At 42.1% G+C, this 14,447-nt stretch overlaps 1 protein-coding gene across 3 annotated transcripts in view; it reads left to right on the top strand.

The window, feature by feature from the left end:
- The window catches only part of MKX (mohawk homeobox), a 176,608-nt gene that overhangs the window by 73,476 nt on the left and 88,685 nt on the right, over positions 1–14,447 (top strand). For all 3 annotated transcript variants that reach the window (XM_040352584.1, XM_040352583.1, XM_040352585.1), the window contains exon 4: positions 8,898–9,051. In XM_040352584.1, coding sequence (XP_040208518.1) covers positions 8,898–9,051 — 154 coding nt within the window. The remainder of the gene's footprint in view (positions 1–8,897; positions 9,052–14,447) is intronic.

Raw genomic sequence — 14,447 nt, 5'->3', positions numbered from 1 at the left:
TCACTTATTTCTTCTATATTCTACAGTAGCATGTCTGAATCTGAGATCTGTAGACAGGAGGTGGCTGTATTGGCCACGGTCTAATCCTGAGCTGGGGCACAGCAGCCGCTGCTATCCGAATGGGAATACATAATCTGTTCACTTGCATAAACTTTTTGTTTTCATTCCAGATATTATTTTTGAGAGACTTTAGGACTTTTTTTGGCAAGGCTGAAATATGCAGACGAGCCTTAAACTAATCCTGCCATGTTGTTGTGTGTGTCATAGTAAATCCTACAGACATCACATGAGCAATAAATCAGCTGAAACGTTTGGAGGGAAGCCTCTCTCCGTGGTGCATTAAAACATGGAGGTCTTCCAAGACATCCCTCTCCACTGATATCTCTTAAGGGACTTGTCAATTCTAAGTAATCCAAACAAGTAGTAGGACTGTGGAGTGAGAATGACAGCAGTGCTGGATAGGTCTCTTAAAAAGTTTCTATAGGAAGAATAGTCTGGTGTACTAAATAACTGAAATACATTTTATTAAACAATACTATTTTATAATTATATCTGTTTGTGTACCTGTTTATATTTATGTTTTGCAGACTTTGGCCCAGATTCTTAAAGACTTACGACAGCGTATCTCTAGATACGCCGTCGTAAGTCCAAATGGCCGCCGTCGTATCTATGCGTCTGATTCATAGAATCAGTTACGCATAGATTTGGCCAAGATACCAGCGGCGTAAGTCTCCTACGCCGTTGTATCTTGGGGTGCATATTTACGCTGGCCGCTAGGTGGCGCTTCCGTTGATTTCCGCGTTGAATATGCAAATGAGCTAGATACGCTGATTCACGAACGTATGTGCGCCCGTCGCATTAGTCACGCCGTTTACATAAGACATACGCCGGCGTAAAGGTAAAGCAGGTCTCTAGGTGGCGCAGCTCATGCAAAGTATGGACGTCGGAAAAAGCGTATCTTTTTACGTCGTTTGGGCAAGTCGTACGCGAATAGGGCTGTGCATAAGTTACATTCATGTCGTAGGCAGTGTTCGACGTATCTAAGGCATTCTATCCGACGCATGCGCACTGGGATACGTCCACGGACGGTGCATGCGCCGTTCGTTCAAAACGTAATTTACGTGGGGTCATGCTTTATTTACATAAAACACGCCCACCTCTTTACAATTTGAATTAGGCGCGCTTACGCCGGCACATTTACGCTACGCCACCATAACTGACGCAAGTGCTTTGTGAATACAGCACTTGCCTCTCTAAGTTGCGGCGGCGTAGCATAAATACGATACGCTACGCCCGCCAACACTTACGCCGCCCTACGTGAATCTACGTGAATTTAGCTATGTTACAGCAACAGAACCCATGCGGGTTCATCCCCTAATCGGGGTATTACACTTTCCATTTGATCAATCCCTGGTCACCTTGCGTCATCCCTTTCCCCACCACTCCCTTTTTTCTACGTGAATCTAGGCCTTTATCTTTTCTGGATGACTAATGCTCAAAGGGGTTGTAAAGGTAAAAAATGTTTTACCCTAAATAGCTTCCTTTACCTTAGTGCAGTCCTCCTTCACTTACCTCATCCTTCCATTTTGCTTTTAAATGTCCTTATTTCTTCGGAGAAATCCTCACTTCCTGTTCTTCTGTCTGTAACTCCACACAGTAATGCAACACTTTCTCCCTGGTGTGGAGAATGCCTCTTGAGGGGGCGAGCAGGAGTGTCAGGACACCCACTAACACACAGCTCCTTTCTCTATCTGCAAAGTAGATAGCGTCCTGACCCTCCTGCTCGCATTATCCTGCTGGAAGGAGCCATCAGAAGATGGGTACACTGCAGTCATAAAGGGATGGACATGGTCATCAACAATACTCAGGTAGGCCATGGCGTTTAAACAATGCTCAAGGGGCCCAAAGTGTGCCACTAACATATCCCCCACACCATTACACCACCACCAGCTTGAACTCTTGATACAAGGCAGGATGGATCTATGCTTTCAAGTTGTTTATGCCAAATTCTTACCCTACCATCTGAATTGTAAAGCTGAAATCGAGACTCATCAGACCAGGCAACATTGTTCCAATCTTCTATTGAGTCTGTGCGAATTGTAGCCTCAGTTTCCTGTTCTTAGCTGACAGGAGTGGTACCCGGTGTGGTCTTCTGCTGCTGTAGCCCAATTGTTTCATGGTTTTGAGGTGTTGTGCATCCAGAGATGGTATTCTGTATACCTTGTTTGTAACAAATGGTTATTGCCTTTCCATTATCTCAAACCAATCTGCCCATTCTCCTCTGACCTCTGACATCAACAAGACATATCATCCGCTCACTGGATATTTTCTCTTTTTCGGACCATTCTCTGTAAATCCTAGAGATGGTTGTGCGTGAAAATCCTAGTAGATCGACAGATCTTGAAATACTCAGACCAGCTCATCTGGCACCAACAACCATGCCAGGTTCAAAGTCACTTAATTCCCCTTTCTTCCCCATTCATATGCTCGGTTTGAATTTCAGCTGTTGTCTTCACCACATCTAGATGTCTAAATGCATTTAGTTTCTGCCATGTGATTGGCTGATTAGCAATTTGTATTACCAAGCAAGGTTTACATAATAAAGTGTCCGGTGAGTGTATATCCCTTCTACTTAATAAGTATGTTGTAAAAAACAAAAGCTTTCTATTTTTGATTGGTCCTTATGGGTATTGCTTTTGCAGTATGTTAGGCCTCGTAGACACGACCGAGTTTCTCAGCAAAAAACAGCAAGAAACTTGCTGTTTTTTTTTTTTTTTGCCGAGGAAACCGGTCGTGTGTACATTTTTTGACGAGGAAACTGTCGAGGAACTTGACGAGCCAAAAAGAGAGCATGTTCTCTATTTCCTTGACGGGAATGGAGAAAATTGACACGTCGAGTTCCTCGACGAGCAAAACGATGTGTTTCGCCCGTCGAGTTCCACGGTCGTGTGTACGAGGCCTCAGTGGTCGTTTTCGGAAAGTAATCAGACTTGCTTCTGCTTTATATACCAGCGCAATAAACAGTATTTATACATATACGTTTCCTGTTCCTTCTCCTCCTTTACCAGAACATTCTCTCTTGTTCCATTTCAAAGTTAATTCATATGAACTTAAAGGTGAAGCAGTGAGAAGGTGGCGGTGATGTCTTGGCCTTTGCTTCGGTTTGCCGTTAGGACTAGTTTATACTATATATGATGTGGATTACTCCGAGGTATCAGTTCAATCCTGGCACCACATGGAACTCAGCAATGTAATGTGTACAGGGACACTACTGTAGCTGCACTGTAAACATTTGTGAAAAGCAATACTAGATTTTCACTTTTTGGCTTCTCTTAAGCATCCTTTCTGGATTCAAAGGCCCGGATTCAGATACATTATCGTATCTATCGGCGGGCATAGCGTATCTCAGATACACTACGCCACCGTAACTTAGGGCGCAAGTTCCGTATTCAGAAAGAACTTGTGCCCTAAGTTACGGTGGCGTAGTGTAAATGTGTCGGCGTAAGCCCGCCTAATTCAAATGTGGATGATGTGGGCGTGTTTTATTTAAATTACTTGTGACCCCACGTAATTGACGTTTCTTACAAACGGCGCATGCGGCGTCCGTGAATGTTTCCAAGTGCGCATGCTCCAAATTACGCCGCAAACTGTCAATGCTTTCGACGTGAACGTAACTTACGTACAACCCTATTCGCGAACGACTTACGCAAACGACGTAAAATACGACGATGTTCGTACGTTTCCGACGTCCATACCTAACATGACTTACCCCTGCTTTATGAGGGGTAACTTTACGCCGCAAAAAGCCTTACGTAAACGACGTAAAAAAATGCCGGGCGGACGTACGTTTCTGAATCGGCGTATCTACCTAATTTGCATATTCCTGGCGTAAATTATTATACAGGATTTATAAATCTACGGAAGCGCCACCTAGCGGCCAGCATAAATATGCAACTAAGATACGACGTCATAAGAGACTAATGCCGCGTACACACCATTACTTTATGTGATGAAAAAAAACGACGTTTTTAAAAACGTCACTTTAAATGACCGTGTGTGGGGGAAAACATCGTTTTATGTCTTCTGAAAAACAACAAAAAAAAATTGAAGCATGCTTCAATTTTATGTGTCGTTTTTCAAAACGTCGTTTTTTACTTCACAGAAATTGACCATGTGTAGCAAAAAACGTTGTTTAAAACAAAGTTTTTACACCCGCGCATGCCCAGAAGCTAGTTATGAAGCGAGCTTCAATGGAAAAACGTAGTGAACGTAACCTCGCTTTGGTAGAACATTGTGAAAAAAACGATGGTGTGTAGGCAACTTCGTCTTTGAAAATTGAAGTTTCAAAAACATAGTTTTTTACTTCACAGAAAATTCGTTTTTTTTTTTCCATCACATAAAGTGATGGTGTGTATGTAGCATTACGCCGGTCGGATCTTAGGGAACTTCTGATCTCTATACTTGTTCTGTTTCAGTGATACATAAAGTATTGGATCAGTATAACAGCTGGGAAAACAGTATTTTCAATGACATGTCCACAATTTTTTTTTTATCACAGACTTCCTTTGGTGATGATCAGTTTATGATTTGGAAACCTATAGGGGAGTTTGTCTGAATAAAGGTTCTTTATAATCTATCCTTCCATTCACAACTATAATACTACCAATTTTTTTCTTCTCTCCTATAGTTCAGTAACACTTACAACATGGGTTCTCAACCTGTACCCCTCCAGCTGTTGCAGAACTACAAGTCCCATCATGCCTCTGCCTTTGGGAGTCATGCTTGTAACTGTCAGTCTTGAAATGCCTCATGGGCTTTGTAGTTCCGCAACAGCTGGAGGACCACAGATTGAGCACCCATAATTTACAAGCTACATTTAACCACCACACTGTGTCCGAGACATGAAAGGGAAGCAGCTGATGAGTTCATCTCTATGTCACTCTTTCCTCCTATCAGCATGCTCCTTTCATTGTGGCACAACTGAACGGCTCCTTGTGCTGCTTCTCTCTTCCCCATTCTAAGCTCTGCTGTACAAGGGCTGCAAGAGGCTGATACCATGTCAAATTCAAAAGATGACATTGCTTGAATACATTTTTTTTTAATGATATATTGATAAATATAATAAACAACATGCATAAAATACATTAAATGCATATAACATCTTATGGAAATATTTTTGTTGATATGAGTGGTCTGTTGACAGGGTATCTTTAACTCTTATTTAACATTATAGGTCTATATAAGAGAGTCCATGTGGACCTTTTGTATAAGTAATGTTTGTAAGAAACTGATGGCAACTTAAGCCTCGTACACACGACCGAGGAACTCGACGGGCGAAACACATCGTTTTCCTCGTCGAGTTCCTTGTTAGGCTGTCGAGGAACTCGACAAGGCAAGTTTCTCCTTTCCCGTCGAGGAAATAGAGAACTTGCTCTCTTTTTGGCTCGTCGAGTTTCTCGAGAGTTTCCTCGATGAAAATGTACACACGACCGGTTTCCTCGGCAAAAAAATATCTCCCAGCAAGTTTCTTGCTGGTTTTTGCCGAGAAACTTGGTCGTGTGTACGATGCTTAAGGCCAGCCATACATACATGGTTCAAATCTTGACCAACTCAGCAGGAACTGCCAAGATTTGAACCATTAATGGGCAGGCTGAATGTACCAATTTGATTGATCGATCAACTTGGGTACAACCAGCCTGCTGGATTATCTTCCGATTATCGCTAGCGCCTGCTATAGCCACTAGCGATAATCACTGTCTTCTCACAGCGGGGACGGCTTCCCTCGCCTGGTTGCAGGAAAGAAATTTGCATTGTGTATGGCTGGCCTAAGTCCATGTAAGTCATTATCTATTTAAAGCGGGGGTTCACCCTATTAAAAAAAAAAAAAAAAAAAAATTTATTATACCATTACATTCGGCATCGTAGCGCGAGCTACAGTATGCCGGTCTTACATTTTTTATCCCCGTACTCACCGTGCTATGGATCATTGAAGATTCCGGGGGAATGGGCGTTCCTATGGTGAGAGAAGGTGATTGACGGCCGGCCCTGGCACGTCACACTCCTCTGGAAATAGCCGAAATAGGCTTGGCTATTCACGGCGCCTGCGCATAGCCTGTGCGCAGGCGCCGTGAAGAGCCGAGACCTACTCCGGCTGTCTTCGGGGAGCGTGACGTGCCAGAGCCGGCCGTCAATCATCCTCCCTCTCCATAGGCACGCCCATTCCCCGCGGGAGTCGGAAACTTCAATGATCGATAGCACAGTGAGTACGGGGATTAAAAATTTAAGACCGGCATACCGTAGCTCGCGCTACGATGCCGAATGTAATGGTATAATGATGTCAAGGAGGGTGAACCACCGCTTTAATTGCAGAGTTACTTTTCCTGACAAGTCTTTTGTACTGAGACTTGAGCCTGAGAAGATTGTCACTACTAAGTGAATGTTTTGAGACACAATTTATCGGCATTGTAAAGCCAAACCTAATTTAAGCAATATGGTGTAAAACATCCAGACTAGATACAGATGTAGCGGAAGAAGGAATATATAGAATCAGCATTTGGGTCTGAACAATGCTGAGTCTTTTAGGGGTTTTCCTGCTGTTGGTAAAGTTTAGCACTTTCTTTGACTGGAACCAATTTATGAAACTGAAAAGTATTCTAGGAATCCATTCATTTGTACGAGGACCTGTTAAGTGCACATCGCCTAGCCCTAGCCCGAAAATGAACAGTATATTCAGTACATGCTGCTACACATACTACTAGTAATAATATATACACGTCCTTGTATTGTTGTAGCAAGAATAATATAATTCTGATTCTACTTTTACAAATCTCTATATATGTGTGGAGCTTGTTGTCTGAGTGGTTGACGTTCTTTCCAAGGACTGCATTTTCTCTTCTACGGGGGGGTAGTCTGAAAAGTTCATGGCCCGAAATGGAAGGAGTAACCACACAACGATGGAACGTTATCACTGCACCAAGCCACTCTTCCAGATGTTCACAGCTGAAAATGGTGCCTGCACGCAACACGGTTTTCATGCACTCTTTCTAGACAGTTGGCACCCCCCTTGTCAATTTGAAAATGGAGAAAGTGGAAGAGTAAGGCCTCGTACACACGACCGAGTTTCTCAGCAAAAAACAGCAAGAAACTTGCTGGGAGATATTTTTTTGCCGAGGAAACCGGTTGTGTGTACATTTTCGTCGAGGAAACTGTCAAAAAACTCGACGAGCCAAAAAGAGAACATGTTCTCTATTTCCTTGACGGGAATGGAGAAAATTGGCTTGTCAAGTTTCTCGACGGCTTCACAAGGAACTCGACAAGGAAAACGATGTGTTTCGCCCCCGTCGAGTTCCTTGGTCGTGTGTACGAGGCCTAAGAATCAGTGTTTTATCACGCATCAGACAATAGTCATCTGGAATTCCAAGGGTGTGCATCAGCAGTGCAGAAGACTGTTGCCATTACTTTTCCCGCTGATGGAACACTTTGAGTCTTCTTTTTCCACTTTCAACATGACTACAGGGGGTGCAATTGTTTGCAAAGAGTGCATGAAAACCACATAGTAGCACTATTTTTAGTGCTGAACCTCTGAAAGAGTGGCTGGGTGCAGTGATAAGGTTTCATGTCTGTCTGGTCACTCCTTCTGTTCGGGGTGTGAACGTTTCAGTTTACCCTCGTAATAGCTTCAGATATCAACTAACCTAGTTAGGAACTCGTTCCCGTGTGATAGTGCTTGGGCAATGACAAAGCACCAACACTGTCACATGGGAGGAAGGGAAGTGAGTCACATGTTACTCCATGCTAAGAAGTACCAGGTGTTTCTCTGTTCCTGCCAACTGAATGGAGTGGTGGGGGAGCATAGGAACTGTAAGCGCTGCACAGGAGGTTGAATGAGTGACTTGTATAGCGCTATACATGCAAACTGAATCGCCTCTAGGCACTTTTTGCAGCCAGCGTCTTCCTTGTAGGATCTCGACATGCTTGGGACACATAGTCGTACACACATATATACATATATACTGGGCCAATTTGCACAGGATCCAATTAACCTACCAGCATGTCTTTGGAGTGTGGGAGGAAACCCACACAGACACAAGGAGAACATGCAAACTCCAGGCAGATGGTGTCGTGGTCGGGATTTGAACTAACGACCCTTTTGCTGCTAAGTGAAAGTGTTAACCACTACACCACTGTGCTGCCCAGGTTACCGTGAAACTATCACCTTGCTGAGAAAATTGCTGGTAGCTAGGCTTTTTTTCGCAGAGTAGACTCTGTATGTGCAGGTCAGTGTATACCCTTGGCATGCCTTGGTGCCACGATGTGTTAACTCCTGTGTGAATGCTCAGGAGTTACATTATCCTGGGCTGGCCAATCAAAAAGGTTGAAGATGTCCAACCTGGAGTAAGACCAGATGAAGAGGAGGTCAGTGGTGGCAAGGGAGCTCCAAATGTCACATTGCAGGAGGGAAGGTACAGTAGACTATATTTCTGCTTTAAGTGAAGCTGTTGTTCGGCTGTTGATTGACATTGTACAGGTTCACTTTAAGTTTAGGAGTCAGGAATGTGTGGGCAAACACTCAACGTTTACTTATTTTTGGTGCCACGTGTCCAAAGCTGAGAACTACTACCACTCTACTACATATTTGTTCTCTTCACATCTTGTTTATAAATTCTGTATTTTTTTCTTTTCTGTATTTCAAAGTAATTATCCTTAGTTTCAGTGAATATATTCAGTATTATTAATAATATAATGATTTTTTTATTATTATTATTATTATTATGATTGGACAAATTCTAATAGCCAGTTTCTATTTATTTTTTTATTTTTTTTTCAGTTAATGTACAAATTATTTGCTATTAAATTGGAAGCAAATGAATATGATAAAGTTATTTTTTACTTTTCAGGTGTCAAACTGGTTTGCAAACGCGAGACGTCGCCTCAAAAACACTGTGAGACAACCAGATCTGAGCTGGGCATTGCGGATAAAGTTATATAACAAATATGTTCAAGGGAATGCTGAACGGTTAAGTATCAGCAGTGAAGACTCCTGCTCTGAAGGTTTGTTCATATACATTATTATTGTGTCTTGGACACTTTGTTCATGCAGTCCATAGATAGGTGGGGTCATTCATAGGGTGAAAGTGGAGATTATTCTTACTAAAGTACATTTAGAATTACTACACTAATCTGTACAGTAAAATAATGCCCATGCTTCCTATTGGACATTGGACATTGGGCGTGTCTATCTTGCATCCCTGCGCCATCACTGTCACTTGTAAAAGGTGGCAGTTAAATAGTCAGTAAGAACATCAGCTGGAGCCATAAGTCACCAGCCACCAGTAGAGGGAACACCAAAATTGGATGTACACAACCATGTTTTCTTGACACCCAAAGTTAGGTAATATCTGAACAGTAAATTGAATGGCACTATTCCTTTAATGAAATTTCATGTTTAAAGTGTGAAGTCATAACTTCTGATCTCTATAATTGTTCTGTTTCAGTGATACGTAAAGTATTGGATCAGTATAACAGCTGGGAAAACAGTATTCTCAATGACAAATCCACAATTTTTTTTTTATCACAGACTTCCTTTGGTGATGATCAGTTTACGATTTGGAAACCTATAGGGGAGTCTGTCTGAATAAAGGTTCTTTATAATCTATCCTTCCATTCACAACTATAATACTACCAAGGGTGCTGGGGTGGGGGTGGGGGGTTGGGGCTGCTGGGCTTCTATAACTGTTCTATTTTTTTAAAGCTTTAAAGGAACTCTGTCTGTATTTAAAGAAAATCACAATCCGTAATCCACTTCTTTGAAGAACCAAGCTTTGTTAAAGAAAAATGTTCAGCCACATGACTGTTGGGAGTTTCAGATGCAAGTGACCCCTCGATGCATAGTTCAACGACGGAAAAGGCCTCCAGGCATCCAATGTACCCAAAATAGGTCAGGATGCTAACGACCCTTTAGCTAGCCTAAGCTGGCCATTACCGGGTAGAATTTTGTTACAAATTTTTCATTTTAAAGTCAGACATAAATGGATCAAAATTTGGCCAGTTCAGCAGGGACTGGCCCAAATTTTGATCCATGTATGGGCAGAACTAAATCTACAGACTTATGTACAACTGCACTTTTAGAGCTGTAGGCTGTAGCCTGCAATGCTGATTGGTGTATTCTGATGGCTGGGAAGTCTCCCCGTCATCGGAATATAATAGTTTAGTGGGGAAGATTTCCCCATCCACACACTCGATGTGGATAGGGAAAATTTAATCAGTTAAAAAACTGACTAATCTAAAGGCTGCCTACGAACGTTCATTCAATTTCCTGATTGTTAGTGGGGTCGAATCATTCATTTTCAACCAAAGTTACAAGAAAATTTGAAGGGGCAGGATGGAAATTCTTCTTGAATAATTCCTTTATTTTGTTTATAGAAAACAATAAAGGTATAGCACATTCACAGCACATCAGTGGGTAAAATAATTATTTGATCCCCTGTAGATTTTTTAAATCTGCCCACTTACAAAGAAATGAAGGGTCTATATTTTTTATCATAGGTGTATTTTAAATGATAGAGACAGAATATCAACCAATCCAAATCCAGAAAAAACACATGATACAAATGTAATAAATACATTTCAGTTTAGTGAGTAAGATAAGTATTTATAGACCCTTTATTTTTTTTTTGTAAGTGGGCAAACTTACAAAATCTGCAGGGGATCAAATAATAATTTTCCCTGCTGAATACAGATATTTAGTAATCATAAGACACATGTATGCTTGTAGTTGGTTTCTTCAGACACACTGTAGCAAAAGCATATGCAGTGGAACCTCGGATTACGAGCATAATCCGTTCAAGGAGAATGCTCGTAATCCAAAGTACCCGCATATCAAAGTGTTTCCCCTTTCAAGTCAATGGAAACGAAAATAATTTGTTCTGCATTGACTTCAATGGCATGCAATACCACATGTGACCAGAGGTGGGGGGCATTAGAAAGCCTTTGAAACACACGGAAAGGCCCGAGGGCAGCTCGGCTGACCTTGGCAAACCTCAAAAAGGCTCGGGAACTGAGTATTTATGAGTCTTTCCGAGCATATCCAAACAGCTCCGAACGGCGCTGTTCAGCACTGCGCAGCTCCGGTGCCCCCCACCTCAGGCCAAACGCAGTAGTGCACAACGCTTTGGCTTGAATCCTGCTCGTTTTGTGAGACAACACTCGCAAACCGAGTTAGGATTTTTTTAAATACAGTGCTTGTATTGCGAAATTCTCATTGACTGCGTTGCTCGCAATCCGAGGTTACACTGTACAGGTAGTTGTCAATCGTACAGTTGTGATAATACAGGAGAATATTAGTCTTAACATACCAAAATTAAACCTTTTTATATGCAATCTGTGTTTTTGAAAATTTTTGTAGCAGAAAATTCGGGAGAAGGTGGGGAAACCAACACATTTCTAACAGAGTATGGGGTTTCCATTTGTCAAAGTTCCATTGTTCCAAAATGTAATGTTAAAAGCCAACTTTTTGACGTTCTCTCGAACATTTGTTAAGTTGTGGAATGTTCAGGGATGTTTGAACAAATTTGCATACAAATATTTGTACAAACATTTGCAAAACAATCTACTAGGATATGTCTAGCTTTAGGCCAGGGGTGCCCAACCAGCGGCCCGGGGGCCACATGGGGCCCGCGGAGCCCTCTGATGTGGCCCACGACCTCCTGCTCTGGAATGGCACATTGGCAAGCCCAGATCGCAGGTTGCCGACCCGCCATACCACAGCATCAGTGTTGTGAATGAAGCTGGTGGTAGAGGAAGAAAGTGGTTGCGGAGCAGAGCCCCATATGCTTCCCCTACAGCGCCGGCTTTTGCCTAAGGCGGAGTCAGCCTGACCAAATGGAACTCTCAATTCACCTCTATAGAGCGACTTGTGTCTGTTTACGCTCGCTTACCTCCAATCTGAAAAATAGAAGGGAATTTGTCCCCTTTCATCTGGGCGGATGGGAGGGCCTATACGGTAACTGTGACCTGTCATCTGCCTGCTCCGCTCATTGTGGCCCTCAACTGGTTACTAAGTTGCTTGAGTGGCCCTCACTCTTCAAAAGGTTGGGCACCCCTGCTTTAGGCCAAGCAAGAGTTTGCCAGCACGACAGCAGGAAAACTAAATATTTATTTGCAGGTAGCTTTTCTCATTTGACTTTTTTAAATAGTCTTTTAAACCATTAAGATTATTCCTTGTAAGCACCCCTTCTGGGGGTATGTTTTGGGGAACTCCTCAAGTTAAATTACTTACAGTGGGGTGGTTTGGTTCCACTTCCTTGTAAGCATCCCTGGCACAGTTATAGTTTGTGTCTAAGCCACTGTTATAATAGCTGAATGGCATGTAAATGATGGCAAAATTATAAACAGAGGTATGTTAATTGAAAAGGATTATTAATACAAAATACTATAGTGACATGCATTCAGTTTTTAGAATAAATTATCTTTGAAAAAAAATGGTAATTTAATTTTGTATTCCAGTGCGCTGAGGCAGAACAGCATTAGTGTAAATGTGAGGATCTAGGAGTCGTACAAAAGAAACAAGGCTTGATATCTAATTCCTTCCATGCCGTGTACACAGTGGCAGCTCATACACGATGTATCTGTTTATACTGGATGCTGGCCAGACTTTCTAAGAAAAGGAGGATTATTCCTGTAAAGAATAGGTTACATATCAGTAGAGGAAAAACTGCTGGACTGAGCCAGTGGGGAATGTTTATTGGTAGAGAAATGAAGGTTGGAATACAAGAATACACACTGTACTGGGTATGAGGGCACGATCTTACCGTGTTTGAAATGCATACGTTTATTTATGGTGCCTATTCTGACAATCCAGTTCCTCTTAAACGTGTGACCCCGTTCTTCCCCTTTACACTCAGTTTATAAAAATAAACTGACGGGATTTACTCTTCATCGTCCGCAAGCTCTCGTGTTCATTGAGTAAGAGTGCTAGGAGGGAGAAAAAGAAAATAAACCAGATAGGATATTAGAGAAGATTCCAACTCACCTACTGTGAGCAATATTTAAAGTGTACCTGTCATGTTAAAGAAAAAAAAAAGTAACAATGTATGTGTGTAGGTATGTAAGTACCTTGTGGTTCCTGCAAGTACCTGACTTCAAATCTCTATGTCTCCATGAAGCCCCTTGGATCCTAAGCACAGGCTGGTGCACAAGACCTTGTCATTTAGCCGTCAAATGCCAGAACCTCATCAGACTGTGGATACTCTGGCATTTGAAGTTAAAGTTGAGGTGGGGTTTAGAATTGGGAGCGGGGAGGTTTAATCTTTGCTTGGAAAAAGGCCTGGGCCTAGAAAAAAGGGTCCCTAGAGGAACGCAGAGATCAATTAGAAAAAAAATGCACAAGTTTAAAGGCCTCACTTTATCACTCGTGTTACCCTGGATGATTTATTTTACATCAAGAAAAGATCACTTAAATGGAAAAATTCCTTTCACTTTCTTTAAAAGATATATTTAAGCCTATTGAGATTTTTCTAGTAGGTTATAGTAGGTTTTTTAAATAGTTAAAAAAAATTATAGAATTTTTTAAATTCAGAATAGACAGCAGGGAAGTACAAATATTAGCCATACAGATTATGACAAGTAATTCTTTAAAGGAGAAGTACAGCCAAAGCTCATTTGGCTGTACTTCTTCTGTGGATCACAGGAGTGCAGTCCGTTCTGCACTCCTGTGACACCTTTTCAGCAGACAGCCAGCTGAATCCCGCTGGAGGCTGACATCACTGAGCCGGTCCAAGCTCTGGAAGGATGGGATTCACCCACATGCCTGGAGCCACTGAGAGCCTGAGTCAGCCGCTCCTGCCCCCTCCACAGTCCAGCATTCCAGTGAGTGCGGAGGACAGAGCAGAAAGCTGCTGACTGAGTCAGCACCTCTCTGCTCAGGAAGCACTGAGACTCAAGCCATAGACAATGTTCGATTGCTCGGTTCTCAGTTTTACAGCCAGCGGAGGACAGATGCAGCATCGGACCAATGCTGCATCCAACTAGGTAAGTATGAATCTGAAGAAAACCCAAACCCTATACTTATCTTTTAAGACAACATTGCATTCCCTTTACAAACATAACATTTTTGAACAATTCTGAAGAACTAGTCTTGAAAGGATAACAAAACTAATTTGGGAACAAATTTTTTTTCATTCTTTGAACAATTTAAAGAGGTTGTGAACCTCTAAAAAAACGAAAACAATAAATAAAAAACCTGCAAGACAAAGACATATTGAGCATCGCATACTAGCTCATTATAAAATACTTGCCTTAGAACGATACCCTGGATTGGCGCCGACACACCCCTGACAGGGCTGACATGTTTCCCGGAGTTACTTTCAGGTTCACGGGCTTCAGAAGTTATGATTGGCGAGTTGCAATTACGTCACTCCCACGTATGCGCACGGGAACCACCAGTCATG

This window comes from Rana temporaria, chromosome 5 (genome assembly GCF_905171775.1).
Source record: "Rana temporaria chromosome 5, aRanTem1.1, whole genome shotgun sequence".
Lineage (NCBI taxonomy): Eukaryota > Metazoa > Chordata > Amphibia > Anura > Ranidae > Rana > Rana temporaria.
The sequence above is the reverse complement of the archived record's forward strand: the minus strand, read 5'-3'. Positions and strand labels throughout refer to the sequence as shown.